Source organism: Macrotis lagotis, chromosome 2 (assembly GCF_037893015.1).
Source record: "Macrotis lagotis isolate mMagLag1 chromosome 2, bilby.v1.9.chrom.fasta, whole genome shotgun sequence".
Lineage (NCBI taxonomy): Eukaryota > Metazoa > Chordata > Mammalia > Peramelemorphia > Peramelidae > Macrotis > Macrotis lagotis.
Genome location: NC_133659.1, coordinates 57,691,898 through 57,709,478, shown reverse-complemented (window position 1 = coordinate 57,709,478; position 17,581 = coordinate 57,691,898). Strand labels below are relative to the sequence as shown.

The window sequence follows — 17,581 nt, the reverse complement described above, 5'->3', positions numbered from 1 at the left end:
GGTAGGGAGGTGGGGAAATGTGACAGAACTCTTGAATGGGAAGACATAAGGTTTGCAATGCAAGCTAACCAAATTTAGCTTCCCACTTGGGGCTCCCAACAGATTTTGGTGGAGAAGGGACTATGGCAGTGGCAATCAGTTTAGAGAGCTTCCATGGGAGACCTCACAATGTACCAGATAGACTCTGTCTCTACAGAGGACAGTTTGAACATGTCTACAGATAAGAACATTCTTGTTTCTAGTTTAATTCACTTAATCTTCCCTTTTTCTTCTTAGTTATATTCATTTGAGCTTCTAAACATACTAACCAACTTTTTCCTTTATTCATTCCCTACTCCATATCCCTGTCTCCTGCTCCCTTAATGACTTATTAGTCCATCTTTCTGGCCCCAAACTGTTCTTCCTCCCTCATTTCAAATCTACTGCTCTAATGATATCTTTCTCATATTCCTGAAAAACTTCATCCCCAATAAAGAAGACTGAAAACTCAATGCCATATTATTATTTGTTCCCATTTGTTGCTCTTGTTTTTGATTTTTTACTAACCAGTCTGAAATCTGGCATTGTCATATGGTAAATGCAAGTTTCTGAGCCTGATTACAGTCCCTGGCTCCTAGCAGATGCTTAATAAATGCTTGTTGACTTGAATAAACGAAAATTATGGAAATCAAGGAAATTTCTAGCTGAGGTAGAAGAAAGCGCTCCCTTTTCTACTTGTGAATTTGGACTGTTTTCTATCTATTGTGCAGACTGGAATCTCAATGAATGTCTTCGTGGGAAAGACTGCATTTCAGTCAGTCAATCAATCAACAAACATTTAAAATCATCTACTTTGAGTCAGCCACTATGAACCAATGAAATTTTCCCTACTCACAAAAAAATCTTACATTCTAATGGAAGACCAAAGAGATATTTTGGGCTTTTTTTTCTTGAAGCTTGAAAATGAAAAGTCTCCACACATGAGTTTTGCAAACTACACAAGATATCCCAAAATTCTTAGTGTAGTCTAAAACTTTAATAGCACATAGCATATGAGCAAGCAGAGAAATATCATAAAATAAAGGTACCCCCCAAATTCCTTCCATTCTTACTGTCTCTCCTTTTTTTCTTCCTTGTACACTGACTCACCCCCCTCCAGTTTTGTTGTTACCTCCTCTCATCCTCTTTCCCAGCCCCTCCCGGTCCCTCTCACCTGGGTAGTCAATATGTGTCACTATTAGGTAGATGCTGAAGTCCAATAATGGGCAGTTACAGTTCCAGGGATTTCCTTTCAAATGCAGAGACTTGAGATTAAACAGGTGGCTGATGACAAGGACATTCAGAGATTCCAAACCCGTGTTGCTCAGATCCAGTTGCCTCAGGGAGGTGTTGTTGGCAAAGGTGCGTTTATTGATCTCTCTGATCTGGGGGTTGTTGGAAATGTTTAGGACCACCAGATTGGTGAGCATGCTGAAGCTGTAAGGGGAGAGCTGACTGATGTTGTTGAAACTGAGGTCAAGGTAGATGAGTTTGTAGACTCCAATGAAGGTATAATCCAGGATCTCCGTGATTTGGTTGAACCTACAGTCTAGGTAGCTGAGGTCACTGAGGAGACCTAGGCTTATGGCTGGCAAGAAGGTGATATTGTTTCCTGTCAGGGTGAGTTGCCGAGTAGACAGTGGCATATCAAAGGGATACGTCACCAGACCAGAGCAAATCACCTCTAGTAACCTGCAGGTACATTTTTTCGGACAAAATTCATCCCCTCCAACCAGTCCCATTCCGCAAGAGAAGAGTAACCACCAGGGCCAATGGCCTGGCGCAAGGGACATAATAAGGTATTGTGGCTCCCTTTGTCCCTTGCTGTCTGAGCAGAATGCAGGCAGATGTGTGTGTGTGTCTGTGTATGTGTGTGTGGGGGGGCAGGGAGGAGGGTGAGGTGAGAAGGGTAAAGGGAGGGAGGCAAGTGGCGAGTGGGGAGAGAGAGCTGGAAAGGACTATAACATTCTATCTTTGTGCAAGCAATTTTTCCATTACAGGACAACAGAGCAGAAGTTGAGATGTGAGGCCTGATGCTGCATAGCTCTCTGTTTGGGAACCCTACAGATTGCTCACTCACACAGCCTCCTGGCACCTTGCCCACTTGGCTGATATAGCATTATTCACCCTTTCTCTAAGTTTGCAAGTGAAGGGGAGCCAGGGGAGGACGGCATGCCACTGTGGTTGCCAGGTGATACCTTTGTGATGTCAGCAGCTTGGCTATGGGAAAAAGAATTCTCTCCTGTGCAGCTGGGGCACCTACCTTGGGGGTGCTGTCTACCTGGGTAAGCTGTGGCGGGCCAAAGGCTCGGTAGTTGGGACTCTTAGAAAGGGGTTTCCTGTGCTGTGCTTCTCTCTGTCTGTCTGTCTGTCTGTCTGTCTGTCTGTCTGTCTGTCTGTCTGTCTCTCTGTGTGTGTGTATGTGTGTGTGTGTGAGAGAGAGAGAGAGAGAGAGAGAGAGAGAGAGAGAGAGAGAGAGAGAGAGAGAGGAGTCTGGATGTGATGATGCTTTGTGTGTAGGTATGCAGAAAGAAAAGAATTAAGAAGTTCAAAGAATAGGCAGATCCCCTTTTGGGGTTAGGGCCCTAATGGATATTATTATTAAGGTGCTGTATAGAGAAGAAGGTCAAGTTGTATGAAAACAAGAGAGAAATCTGGTGATAAAGATAGATGCCAAAGTGTTATATAACTATGAGCTATAATTATTAATACTAAATCATTTTAGTTGCATGCAAGTCTCTGTGGAGAGTATGAATGTTGGTGGTAACTAAAGACTTTCAATTCTTAGGCCAGTATTTTTTGGAACACATCTTTCTCTTCTACATAATGACTAGTTGGAAGAGATGTTCTCCAAGGAACACCTTTATCTAGCTCCACCATTTAAACTTCCATAGTCATAATCACAAGGATAAGAACAATTGTAAAACTTTATTCTTCATGAAGAGCTGCTTTCTAGTAACAGATGTTTAAACATGAATTACTTCATTAGAGCTTCACAAACCAACAGTAACAACACTTTGTCGAGAAGGAAGGCAAGGAATTTTTAATCTTCATTTTAGCAGTCAGAGAAACAGATGACCAGGAAGGCTCAGTGCCTTACTCAGGATCACACACATTAAATGACAGAGCTGGGGCCAGACCCCAAATCTCCTGTTCCTCTCCACCCCATTGCCACAAACATAATCAACTTTAGAAAGACCTTTCCCCCTACTTCAAAATGAATAAGCTGAAGAGGGATAGATATAAATGTGCATTCTTTTGCAAAAGAATTTTAGTGATACTTTAAAAAGTGATCTCTTTTAGGCATCGAAGGGTGGTCAGCTAGATGCTCAGTGAAGAGAGTTCTGGACTTGGAACCTGTCACCTGAGCATATTATTTGTGACTTTGTTTCCTCATCTGCAAAAATGGGAAAAATATCTTCCAAGGTAAAATGAGATAATAGTCATAAAGTGCTTTGCAAACCTTAAAAAGTCATATAAATTCTAGTTATTATAATTATTATTATTGAATGTATCCTATTTGATTAAGAAAGGAATAAAGGAGAAAAGGGTTGCTGTTTGAAAAGAGAGTCGGAGAAACTGTATGCTAAAGAGATATGAGAGAGCAACTCCCCCTTATATGAATATACAACTTGGTGGAAAAGAGGAGGTGGCTTACAAAAGTCCACCTTTTCAAAAATTTGTCCAAAATATATTTATAAAAATAGTGTAAGTGTGATTAGAAATATATGTACATGGGGTGAAAGATCACTCTGACGCCGGGGTTATCCTAGTGAGACAAGAGCCAAGGCAGATGGGCATGCTGTTAGTCCGCTGGATTCACCCAGGAAATTAGTTTGAATTTCTTTATTTGTTTGTCTGTTTTTACTAAGACTCTCTGGGCTCTTGATGCTGAATTAGGGGAGATATAAGAGCTCAGGGGAGTATTAATAAATTGAAAATGACCTTAGTGAATCAGATAGCCTAGATGCTTAATGACTCTAGTGAAAGGTATGCATGTATTATTTTTCCTTTACCCAATGCTTTCTTCTCCACCCCCCCAGAATCATTTTAGTCCCTACTTATTCTGATTCAAAGAGGCAATGGATTGCAATGGAAAGAATATTCAATTTTGAATCCTAAGAATGGAGTTAAAAATCTGTGCCTCAGTTTTCTCACCTATAAAATGAAGTCTTGTGAGTAGCAGGCATCTAAGATCCTTTCCTGCTCTAAATCTATGCTCCTGTGAATTAACCAAATAACAACAACAAAAAAAAATAAGACTAATAGTTGCTATTTTAAAGGGCTTCACAATTGATGTTCCACCTAACAAACCACGTAGGGGAAGGGGTATTTAGCTCAAATATTTCCCTCATATTATAGATGTAGAAACTGAAGTTCTCACTGAAGCTCACTTGGCTACCAAATTTCATCACAGAATTTTAAGGTCGGTAGGGACCTCAGAGATCTTTTAACTCAATAAGCAGGAAGACCTGAGTTCAAATCAAACTTCAGATGCTTAAGGGATGTATGCTCACTTTAACCTTTGCCCATTTTGCTTTTCCCTATCTGTACAACTATAGATAAGGATATTCACCTTCCAAGACTGTTGAGAAGATATGAGAGATAATGCTGTAAAGATGTCTAAATCCTAGCAGTCATTAACCAATGGTGACTCGATTGGATGATGCTCATATATAAGGTGATAATAAGGGAAAGGACATTGATTTCTTCAGTTGGACTACCTGGGATTGAATTCTAACCAACTATCTCCTGACTATCTGGGTGAACTTGGCAAAGAGCCTTAGCCACTCAGGGCCTCAGTTTTCTCACCTGTGTAATGAAGGGATTGGCTGCATAGTGCAGTGGAAATATTGTTGATTCTAAGAGTGGAAGAACTTGATTGCCTAAGGCTTCTTTGGATGATGACCCAGACTCTGAACTTCTGTCACATCAAAAACACTCTTAAGTTAACTATTTCTAGAAAAGTCTCTGATAATCTAATTCATACTGACGATTGATAGCAGAGTATAATATGCCCCCCACCTCAGGAGTATTTGCATTTTAACATGGATCAGTGCTTAATCCCCAAAAAAGGTATTCTAGATATCAGCCATGAGACCTATTGAGGAAAGCTTTTGGGTATGAAGGTCTTTAGGGTGCTTCTCAAATCACATTATTTAGGTCTACTCAGAAGGCTGACCTTCTGAGGTTGGGTTCTTTTTTTTTAATTCAGTTTTGATTGAAGCTAAGAGCGTTTAATCAAAGCTGCTGTTGTATTAGCCCACCTCTGAACCTTATCAGGGACCATCCTTTATCCTCTACAATGAGGATATCAAGTGACCAGGCACATGAGAAGTGTAATCAGAAGCATGATCACATTAGGACAAACTCATTGGCTTATCATGGCCTTGGGTAGGGATCTATTTTTAGCCTTTCTATCAGCAGCATTGCCTCTCCAGATTAATACTCCTTTCTCAGGTGCCAGAGTGTCTTCGGACATTTTCCCCAGAGGCCCCAAAAGACATCATCATTGTGCAGTGGAATGGGCATCAGGCAGGAAATGAAAAGACTTGTGTTAGGGTCCCATGAGTTGTGTGCCAAAAGCCCTTGACCCTCAACCCAAGGGCCCCCCAAGAGAATAAGGAAGGACTCAGAAGGTCTGGTCAAGGATATGGCTATTGAGATTCCTGTGATGAAGATTTATTACCCCCAACCCTTCTTCTCCATGCCCAAGACTTCTGTCAGTTTGCAATATGGCCCCAGTATATAGTATTTTTCTGAGGGAAACACACATATTCACACATCCATGCACATACAGATGCATGCAAATACACATATAATACAAGAGAATATTGAGACTTATGGGCACATTGACTGTGATACAAGACCACTTTGCCTTAAAGAGGTCTCCCCTTTTTCTCAATTTTCCTCCTGCCCTTGCTCCACCTCTAGCAACAGCTAGAGGATGGGTCAGTGTGTAAGAACAGCCAAGAAATTTTGCTTCTGCATGCTTTTTCTGGATGCAGATAACCCCAGTATTGGAAGAGAATCTGGTGCCCTCACCAGGACCATCAGTAGCAGCTGCTACCTTCTCCACTGTGCCACCTGGGCTTGTGCCAGTTCATCTGCTTCACCCTTCTTATCTATTGTGACAAATAGACCTGAGTCCTGGTTCTCCCATTTGCCCGCTGGGTGACCTTGGGCACATCTGAGTCTCAGTTTCCTCATCTATAATATGGAGATCATACTTCTCTTAGCTTTCTCATTGATTTGTTTGGAGAATAGGAAACCACTTATGGAAGATGGTTTATCACATATACATGTAAACTATTACTATTATTGTGGGAAGGTGAACAGTGAAACCAGTGACTGTTACTAAGAGAGAAAGTAGACTAAAAGTCTTGCATGATGAAGAGTGATAGACAGGTGTCCAAAATATGTCAGAAATAGCTATGTGGGAGTATTGAGGGACAAATAGTATGGGAAAATGGAATTCTAAAGTACACTTGGAAAAAATAGAATTCTGCAACTCTTAGGAGAAGGTAAGGAGAAGGAATAAACATTTATATACAGTTTACCATTTGACAGATAGTGGGCTAAAATTTTTTTCAAACTAACAAGTATTACTTCATTTTATCTCCAAAACAACCCTGGGATAAAGGTATTATTATTTCCATTTTACACTTGAGGAAATCAGGGTTAAGTGACTTGCCCATGTCCATGCAACTAGTTAGTATTTGAGGTTAGATTTGAACAGGTACTCCGACTCTAGGTTAGTTCTCTGCCCACTTTACCATCAGCTATCTTTGGAAAGCCCTGATCTATTTATCAGGAAAATAAATAACACAAAAAACATTACACGTTATTTCTTTATGTTGCTCTGAAAACAGCTTTCACCTTGTGAAACAGTTATGTTTCAAAAGTTCATCTGTATTAGTTTGGAACTTAGAACATATTTTCTCATAGAAAGACTATTAAGAGTCATGATTAGGATCAAAGTCCATAAAATTCTATTTAGTGTCACTGAGTCATAGAATGGGTCTGGATTTTTGAGTTATAGAAGCAAGAAGTTGTATAATGAAGGAAAGAAAAGGAAAATGTAGAGAGTGATCCCTTTCTTTTCCAAGAAAAACTAACTTAGTTAAATTTGTTTTTTTTAAAAATTATTTGTTATTCCAACTATATGCAAAGATAATTTTCAACATTTTTTCATAAGCTTTTTAGTTCCACATTTTTCTCCTCCCTCCCCTCCCCTCCCCTTAACAGCGAGTAATCTCATATAGGCTATATATCTTTATAAACATCTTTCCATATTTGACTTAAATTTGATAAAACATTGAAGTTTGCCTTTGACTCTTTATTTTCCTTCCTTACAAGTCTCCTTAGCCTTTCCCACTATTCTAAACTTCTAACTGCAGCACACGGACCAAAACTTCCTCCCCAAAGTGCTTCAGGACCTAGACTTGTCTGTGTCTGTCTGACTTACCAGATCAAATAAGATAACATTTGTAAAATGTCTAGCCCAATGACTGACAACATAATAGACTTTTAATAAATGCTTATTCTCTTCTTCTCCCTTTCCTCATAGAACAGATCAAATTTCTTTACTCTCATTGAAGCAGGAGATACTACTTAGGAATTATGAAGAAAATAATCTAGAGAATTAATTTATACTAATATGAGAATGACTGATAGTGCAACCCAGAGGTATTTTTGTTTTTAAAAGAAGATGCCATTTTGTGACATCCTCTGGCATAAGGGAGTCTCTTTGGGAAGGATGTAGGGTTCCTCTTTGATCCTTGATTTGTACAGCTGGTCTAATAGTACCAGGTTCCCCTAGCATAGGTGAGACTTTCTACAGAATAAATTTTTGACTAGTTTATGTCTAATCAGAGGCCAACTAGAGACATTTTAATGCCAAGTTTTTTTGCAATCAGTGAGGAAGGGGAGAAAAGAGAAATAAGGGGACCTTACTTTACCACTCTAACACACATATGCTCATATTAGTTGTGACTTAACATAGAAGCAATGCTGTGATGAGGAGCACAAAGTCACAGATCCTTTCAGCCAGAAGGGTTGTAATGGTGGGAAGGTGTGTTCTCACTGGAGGGGAGGATGTGCTCCAAAAGTATACTTTTGAGAGTGGGATTCTTATACTCTGATTTAAGGTGCTCCCCCACCCTGATCAATTAGAATATCAGGGGGGTCAAGGCAAAATATTATTACTCTAGGCTTAGTTCTCTATCCACTTTGCCATCAACTATCTTTGGAAAGCCCTGATCTATTTACCAGGGAAATAAATAATGCAAAAAACTTTGCACATTATTTCTTTATGTTGCTCTGAAAACAGCCTTCACCTTGTGAAACAGTTATGTTTCAAAAGTTCATCTGTATTAGTTTGGAACTTTACAACATATTTTCTCATAGAAAGATTCAAATAAAATTCTCTTTAGTGTGACTGAGACATGCCTCTGTTGTTATTTGTCCTTCATTCTGGAAGAGGACCTTGACATCAGGGAAGTTATACCATGACTTGCAAATAGTGATTATTTCTGTTTTGGCCAGAAACCCTGGAGGTCTTCCACCCCCAGATTGATTTTTTTTAACTATGCAAAAGAGTCCCTTCTTTGCTTAATTTCTTTCTTACCTGCCCTAAATCACTGTATGAGCATTGCCTTAGTCAAAATGAGGTCAGTCAAAGATCTTAAGCTTAAACAGACCACGGTCTCTCACCATATTCAGGGCCAACTCCAGTCATCCTGACCTATATCTTGCCACTGGACTCAGATGACTCTGGAGGAGAAAGTGAAAAAGATGACCGACCCTCACTTTATTTTTTTTTTTTAATTTTTTTGCAAGCCAAATGGGGTTAAGTGGCTTGCCCAAGGCCACACAGCTAGGTGATTATTAAGTGTCTGAGACCGGATTTGAACCCAGGAACCCGCCCCTAGAGGAAATAATTTCTAAAAAATACATGTGGAATCTGGATTGGCCATCTGTACCAAATCTCCCTAATTGATATTGTTTGTTCTTCATTCTCATCACCTCCCATGACATGCAAGTGAATTTAAAGTAAGGATCAGGGGCAGCTAGGTGGTGTAGTGGATAAAGCACCGGCCCTGGAGTCAGGAGTACCTGGGTTCAAATCCGGTCTCAGACATTTAATAATCACCTAGCGCTGTGGCCTTGGGCAAGCCCCTTAACCCTGTTTGCCTTACAAAAATCTAAAAAAAAAATAAATTTATTTCTAACATGCAAAGATAGTTTTCAACATTCATTCTTTTGGCAAGATTATTTAAAGTCCTTTAGAATTATCTTTAATCATTGAACTGCTGAGGAGAGCTAAGTCTATCACTGTTGATCATCACACATTATTGCTGTTAATGTGTACAATGTTTTGGTTCTGGTCATTTCACTCAGCATCAGTTCATGTAAGTCATTTCTAGCCTTTTCTGAAGTCTACCTCTGCCCACTATTGGTTTCCTGGGACTGGAGCAGTACTGGTGTGGCCTGAGTGGGACTACGCTTCTCTCTCACCCTGGTGCAATAGATCTTTCCTACCAACTTTCTAAGTTGTCTTGGGATAGAAAATTGTTTTATTCCATCTTTTTTGTGGGTTCTGCCACTCTAGAATTTTTTGGAGTCATTATTTAAAAGTATTTGGAAGGGTTTGGGTAGAGTTCAGGTGAATCCCTGCCATTACTCTGCCATCTTGGCTCTGTTTCTCAAAATGCTACTCTTTTTTAATGTTTGAAGAATGCTTTAATATTCTCATTCTAAATAGAAACTCATTCAGGTTATATCTACTCATTTCTTTCATCTTTTCCTCATATGGTATGTTTTCTGTCACTCTTGCTATCTTAGTCACCTTCCTCCAGATTCTTCCTGGTTTGTCTATGAATTTCTTAAAATGTAGCACCCAGAATGAACATTGTAATCTTTGCCTAGATAGAACTGGGTTTATCACCTTCTTTAGTCTGGATATTATACCTCTCTCAAGTATCCTAAGAGGAAGTATGTCTGTTAAAATTTTTCTTGGGTGCTTGCTTCACTGTGACAGGGGCAACCCTAGTTAGTCAAAAGCTATACCAGTGGAATTCCATACCAAGCTGGGAAAGCTTGAAGCCCAGAATCAGTGATAGACTCATTTCAGGACTAGAATAACAAAAGTACTAAGTTCAGAGAGATTGCAAGATGATTAGTTTTTTTTCTTAAACTTTACATATCTACTAAGGTTAAAGAAAAGTTGCAATCTGCTCTAGGGAGGGACTATGCGCACTTATGAAATTACAGGTCATTGAAGTTGGATCAGATTTTTTTTTTTATAAAGGATGACACTGCTGAATCTATGGTCCTCAGAAGCTCTTGGGAAATTTCCCCCACAAAAAATATTGCCTACTTCTGCTTTCCTCTTCTAACTCTGTCTTCCTCATCTTGTACATGTACTGTTGAGTTTTTGACCCCAAGGATAGGACTTTATATTTATCTCTTTAAAATTTAATTTAGTTATCTTTGTCCCATTATTCTTGCCTGAAAAAAAATCTTTTTGGATCCCAATTCTATTGTCTAACATATTTGCTCTTTCTCAGCTTTGTGCTACCTCTAGATTGGATAAACAAGTCTCTTAAGCCTTCATCCAAGTTATGGAGAGAAATGTCAGAAACATTAAACTCACAATGAATTGAGGCTGATGATGAATCCTAAGGCAACAAAAATGACTTCTAAAGTTATATTTAGGAAAAGAGGAAAACTAAACGTGGAATGGACTTCTACTCAGGGAATTTCAAGTGTTTGAGTGATTTACCCAGCCTCAAAATATCCCAGACATCTTTGACTCTTTACTGTCTATGATCCCATCATTGCCAATCAGTTGCCAATTTCTTTCACTTGTATCTTCACAATATTTCTTATACAATTTCCTCCATTCTTGTTTCAACTGACATCACCCTGATTTCAAATCCTGTCCCCTCTCATGTGAACTATTGTACTAACATACTTCCCTGACTTCAATTCCTTCTTCAATTCTTTAAATACCCGCCAGATGATCCTAAAGCACAATTTTGACCATAATAATAACTGACATTTATTTAATGCTTTAAGGTTTACAAAGCATGATATGTTGTTTCATATGATATAAAATTTAAGTAATACGTGTTTCTTCGTTAGTTTTTTAAACTAAGACAATCCAGGAAATTGAGACTCAGGAAGGATAGGTGCCCTTTTCTTGGCAGCATAGTTAGCAACCATTGGAAACAGGATTAAAATCCAGATTTTTTTTTTTGCCTCCTTATACAAAAATATCTCAGTAACTAGAAAAATTTTCATTGATTGTCCAATAAAATATAAAAAAAACCAGAAAACCCTTTTCCTAGAATTTTAGGATCTCTGAAATCTAGTTGCAACTTTTCTTTCTAAATTAATCATATGCTGTTCTCTTCGTGTTCTGTAGTGCTCAAATTGGACTCATATTTCCTGGTCTTGTCTTTCCATTTCCCAAGGTGGCGCTTTTGCACAAACCTTGCTCTGTGTCTACATTAGTCTCTCCCATTACTAGCTGCTGTCATCCTTTGATTATCAAGCGCCAGCTAAGCCACAACCTCTATTCAGCCATTACAGTCCTAGGTACTGCTTCTTAAAAAGAACAATCACCCCATGTATGTATGGTGTTTTACTTTTTCCCCTTCAGGTAATAAATTATTAGTGTCCAGTTTTGTCAGCATCATGGTTAATGGTTGTCTGCTCTTTCATTTGATGCTCATTTCTTATTGATAGCAACAGGTCAGTTCTTTTATATCAGAGCCAGTCTTTCAAAGGTCTTGAAACATTTTTTCAGGTTTTATGTGAAACTCCCTAACAGTGATGTGACATGCAAATGTATCATCTTTTTTTTCCAGATATTGAGGCAGCAAATGGAAACCAGATCTATATGATGACTGATAAAAATATCCTTGGAATTTTCCACCATTCCACACATGCTGACAGTATTATGAAGATTCTGTCTAGATTCTTCTAACTTCCAAAGTAAAAAAAGACAATTCCTTTTTTTAGGATTTTATTTATTTTGAGTTTTACAATTTTCTCCCTAATCTTACTTCCCTCCCCCCTGCCACAGAAGGCAATTTGCCAGTATTTACATTGTTTCCATGGTATACATTGATCCTAATTGAATGTGATGAGAGAGAAATCATATCCTTAAATAACAAATATAAAGTATAAGAGATAGCAAGATCAGACAATAAGATAGCAGTTTTTTCCCTAAATTAAAGGTAATAGTCCTTGGTCTTTGTTCAAACTCCACAGTTTTTTCTCTGGATATAGATGGTATTCTCCATTGCAGACAGCCCCAAATTGTCCCTGATTGTTGCACTGATGGAATGAGCAAGTCAATCAAGATTGATCATCACCCCCATGTTGCTGTTGGGGTGTACAATATTTTTCTGGTTCTGCTCATCTCACTTGGCATCAGTTCATGCAAATCCCTCCAGGCTTCCCTCAATTCCCATCCCTCCTGGTTTCTAATAGAACAATAGTGTTCCATCACATACATATACCACAGTTTGCTAAGCCATTCCCCAATTGAAGGATATTTGCTTGATTTCCAATTCTTTGCCATCACAAACAGGACTGCTATGAATATTTTTGTACAAGTTATGTTTTTACCCTTTTTCATCATCTCTTTAGGGTATAGACCCAGTATAGTGGTATTGCTGGAGGATGTGCACATTTTTGTTGTGCTTTGTGGGTAGTTCCAGCCTGCTTGACAGAAAGGTTGGATGAGTTCACAGCTCCACCAGCAATGTATTAGTGTCCCAGATTTCTCACAACCCTTCCATCAATGATCATTGTCCTTTCTGGTCATGTTGACCAGTCTGAGAGATGTGAGGTGGTACCTCAGAGAAGCTTTAATTTGCATTTCTCTAATAAGTAATGATTTAGAACAATTTTTCATATGACTAGGATTGTTTTGATCTCCTCATCTGTAAATTGCCTTTGCATATCCTTTGACCACTTGTCAATTGGGGAATGGATTTTAAAAAATTTGACTCAGTTCTCTGTATATTTTAGAAATGAGTCCTTTGTCAGAAATACCAGTTGTAAAGATTGTTTCCCAGTTTACTACATTTCTTTTGATCTTGGTTACAGTGGTTTTGTCTGTGCAAAAGGTTTGTAGTTTAATGTAATCAAAATCATCTAGTTTGATTTTAGTGATGTTCTCCATCTCTTCCTTAGTTATAAACTGTTTCCCTTTCCATAGATCTGACAGGTAAACTACTCGTTGACCTTCCAGTTTGCTTATAGTATTGTTTTTTATGTCTAAATCCTGTATCCATTTTGATCTCATCTTGGTATAGAGTGTGGAGTGTTGGTCTAAGTTTCTTCTATACTAACTTCCAATTTTTCCAGCAGTTTTTTTTTTATCGAGGAGAGAGTTTTTATCCCAATAGCTACACTCTTTGGGTTTATCAAACAGCAGATTACTATAATAGTTTCCTGCTATTGCACCTAGTCTATTCCACTGGTCCACCACTCTATTTTTTAGCCAATACCAGACAGTTTTGATGACTGATACTTTATAATATAATTTTAGATCTAGTAGGGCTAAATCACCTTGTTTTATACTTATTTCATTGAATTCCTGGAAATTCTTGACTTTTTATTTCTCTTCATGAATTTACTTACAACTTTTTCTAACTCATTAAAGTAATTTTTTGGAATTTTGATTGGTAGGGCACTAAGCAGGTAGTTTTGGTAGAATTGACATTTTTATTAATTAGCTCTGCCTATCCATGAGCAGTTGATGTTTGCCTAGTTATTTAAATCTGATTTAATTTGTGTCAGAAGTGTTTTGTAATTGTTTTTCAAAAAGTTTCTGAGTCTGCCTTGGCAAATAGACTTCCAGGTATTTTATATTGCCTGAGGTTACTTTGAATGGGATTTCTCTTTCTAGCTCTTCCTGTTGTATCTTGCTAGTCATATATAGAAAAGTTGAGGATTTATGAGGGTTTATTTTATATCCTGCAACTTTGCTAAAGTTGCTAATTGTTTCCAGTAGTTTTTTTTTGGATGATTTCTTGGATTCTCTAGGTATATCATCATGTCATCTGCAAAGAGTGAGAGTTTTGTCTTTTCCTTCCCAATTTTAATTCCTTCAATTTCTTTTTCTTCTCTTATTGCTGAAGCTAACATATCTAAAACAATATTGAATAATAATGGTGATAATGGGCATCCTTGTTTCACCCCTGATCTTATTGTGAATACCTTTAGCCTCTCCCCATTGAATATAATGCTGTTGATGGTTTCAGATAGATACTGCTTATTATTTTAAGGAACAGTCCATTTATTTCTACACTCATTAGTGTTTTCACTAGGAATGGGTGCTGTATTTTGTCAAAACCTTTTTCAGCATCTATGGATATAATCATATGATTTCTGATAGGTTTGTTGATATAATTAATCATACTAACAGTTTTCCTAATATTGAACCAACCCTGCATTCCTGGGATAAATCCTACTTGGTCATAATGTATTATCCTAGTGGTAACTTCTTGTAATCGTTTTGCTAAGATTTTATTTAAGATTTTTGCATCTATATTCATCAGGGAGATAGGTCTATAATTTTCTTTCTCTGTTTTAACTCTTCCTGGTTTAGGTATCAGCACCATATTGTTGTCATAGAGTGAGGCAGAGTTCCATCTTCACCCATTTTTCCAAAGAGTTTATATAGAATTGGAACCAACTGTTCCTTAAATGTTCAGTAGAATTCACTTGTGAATCCATTAGGCCCTGGAGATTTTTCCTAGGGAACTCAATGATGGTTTGTTGAATTTCTTTTTTTTTTTTTTTTTTGAGTTAGGGTTGTTTAGGTATTTAATCTCTTCTTCATTTAACCTGGGCAACCTATATTTTTGTAAACATTCATCCATTTCCCTTAGATTGTCAAATTTATTGGCATGGAGTTGGGTAAAATAATTCTGAATTATTACTTTAATTTCCTCCTCCTTGGTGGTGAGTTCACCTTTTTCATTTATGATACTAACAACTTGGTTTTCTTCTTTTTTTTTAAATCAAATTGACCAGAGGTTTATCAATTTTATTGTTTTTTTTCAAAAAACCAACTCTTGGTTTTATTTATTAATTCAATAGTTTTTTTTGCTTTAATTGGGGGTTTTTAATTTGTTCTTTCTCTAATTTTTAGTTGCATATTTAGTTCATTGATTTCCTCTTTCTCTAATTTATTCATGTAAGCATTTAAAGATCTAAAATACCCCCTGACAGCCACTTTGAGTGAATCCCATAGGTTTTGGTATGTTGTTTCATTATTGACATTAGCTAGGATAAAATAATTAATTCTTTCTATAATTTGCTATTTGATCCAAACCATACAACTCTTAATTCAACTCAGTGCAGTACAACACATACACTTATTGTGGTGCTGTGGATACAACATTATGACAGAGGCTGCTTTCAAGGATATTATGATTCAAGAGGATAGAAAAAGACATATGCTCAAACAACTTTGATACAAAAAGCAGATTCAAAGTAGAATTCAGTAAAATAATCTGACAAATTTAAAGGAGACATTATTTCCTGATGAAAACCTGAGAAAAGTTTTCATGGAAAAAGAGGCATGGGAATTGGATCTTGAATGATTTGGTAGGACTTTTGGAAGTTAGCAGGTGAGGAATTATTTTATATAGATCAAATACTATTTCAATAATAGCATTACAATGACAGATCTCCACATAACCCTCAAACTTCCTATTTATTGAAGTAATGATAGTGTATACATAGAAATTCTAAAGCAGCATGATATGGCATGGTATATTGAATTGAGAGCTGGAAGACCTGGATTCAAGTCCTGCCTCTGGTTGTGGAACCCTGGATAAATCACTTAAAATTTCAGTATTCTAGGCAACTCTTTAAGATCATCTGTCATATAGAATGTGTCAATGTGCATTAACAGAGGGTGTTTTCTCATCTGGGGATGCCTTTATACAAATGAAATCACAAATTCAGTTCTTGTTTCATAAAATTCTAGCACACTCTTGAAAACTTATGGACAATTCCTTGAGGATATAATTGTAATGGAAACTGGTGTGCTTAAAATTATTGGAGGCACAAGGGAAATTAGAAAGCATCTGAAGGATATTGAATGAGCTGCAATTCTTTTCCCCTTTGCCTTTTTGGTTAGTTTTCTGGGAAATCTATAAGGCAGGAACAAGATAACTCTGTAATCAGTTATAGGTAAATGCTAGTGGTTTCTTAGTATAATCATAGGTAGAGGAGACTATTGAGCTCTTTGGGGTTATAAAAAGGAGGTACATATTTGATTCCAAGGCAGCTAGCCATAGACAGATTTATAGTGTAGGAGAGGAAAATCTATAATTCTAGAATTCTTTCAAACTTCTCTGAAAGTCTATTTTGTCCCTTTGTTAGTCTGGTCATTAAATCCTTTGAATTGATTCTTATTGGATGGAAACCATGTAATTATATCAATAATATGAGGCTTATGAGAAGACATGGATCTTTATAGAAGGCTTAACTTACTGAAGCTCAATTAAGGAATTTTTAATACACCCTATACTATGCTCATCATGGTGGGAGAGCTAAAAAAATACCCTCAGTCTTTTTAAAGATTGCCACTGCTGTTGCTTCAACTACTACAGCAATAACTGCTATGCTTCACCAAGAAAATACTCTGACTCCAGATCAAGTCATCACTTATAAAACCCTTTGACGGACATTCAAACTGATGTTTTAATTGTCCAGTTGTTTCAGTTGTATTGGACTTTTTATGTCCTCATTTTTTTTTCTTGGCAAAGATTCTGGAGTGGTTTGCCATTTCTTTTTCCAGATCTTTTAATAGATGAGGAAAATGAAGTAAACCAGATTAAATAACTTTCCCAGTGTCATACAGCTAGATTTGAACTGTCTTCCTGATAGGAGTCAATACAATAAAGGAAATTCTTTGAGTGTGACAGAGGTCTCTAGGCTACATAACTAGCAATGTTCCTAATTGCATCTCTTTTCCACTAGAACTCCCAAACATCAGCAGATGTAGAGTGGCAATTCTCTCTCCTCCCTGAGGGTGTATTTACATAAATGGGGAATATACTCAGAATTTGTCACTGAGGCTCAATAATAAGTTGTCCTTTGATCTCTAAGAAGACCATGACATCAAGTGGTGATATTGTGACATGCTTGTAATTTGTATTAAAGTGAGGGGATGATGTGCAAAGGCACCATTCTTCCTATCTCTTCCAGAATCATCTGAACCCAGTGACCTGATATTGCTGGAACAGGAAGATTGGAGTTGGTCTAGATACAGGAGACCTTGGGCTTTTAGATGTAATCTTTCCCAGATCATCTCGGCACCCCAGAACTGTGGTATAATCAGGTTTAGGGGATTTTTGACTTGGTGACATTCAAAGTTCCACAAATGGTAGCTGCACCCCTTTGCTTCTTTAGCCGAGCAACAACATCCAATATGTGTGAAAATTCATCTGCTCTTATCCTTTTTTCTCTAGTCAATTGGCTCCAAACATCCTTGCTTCAACAATCTCCAAGTGAGGGCAGTCAG

At 37.6% G+C, this 17,581-nt stretch overlaps 1 protein-coding gene and 1 long non-coding RNA gene across 5 annotated transcripts in view; one reads left to right on the top strand and one right to left on the bottom strand.

Annotated features, from left to right (window-relative positions):
* LRRC52 (leucine rich repeat containing 52) overlaps positions 1–2,200 on the bottom strand; it is a 48,653-nt gene extending 46,453 nt beyond the window's left edge. The window contains exon 1 of the mRNA XM_074220356.1: positions 1,193–2,200. Coding sequence (XP_074076457.1) covers positions 1,193–1,811 — 619 coding nt within the window. The 5' untranslated portion in view covers positions 1,812–2,200. The remainder of the gene's footprint in view (positions 1–1,192) is intronic.
* LOC141511014 (uncharacterized) overlaps positions 1,973–17,581 on the top strand; it is a 64,207-nt gene continuing 48,598 nt past the window's right edge. For 2 of the 4 annotated variants that reach the window (XR_012475239.1, XR_012475241.1), the window contains exons 1-3: positions 3,034–3,444; positions 4,581–4,699; positions 11,895–12,021. This is a non-coding gene — a long non-coding RNA (uncharacterized LOC141511014). Of the gene's footprint in view, positions 2,304–3,033; positions 3,445–4,580; positions 4,700–11,894; positions 12,022–17,581 lie in introns of those variants that run through there. The other 2 variants (XR_012475240.1, XR_012475242.1) reach the window with 2 other exon arrangements.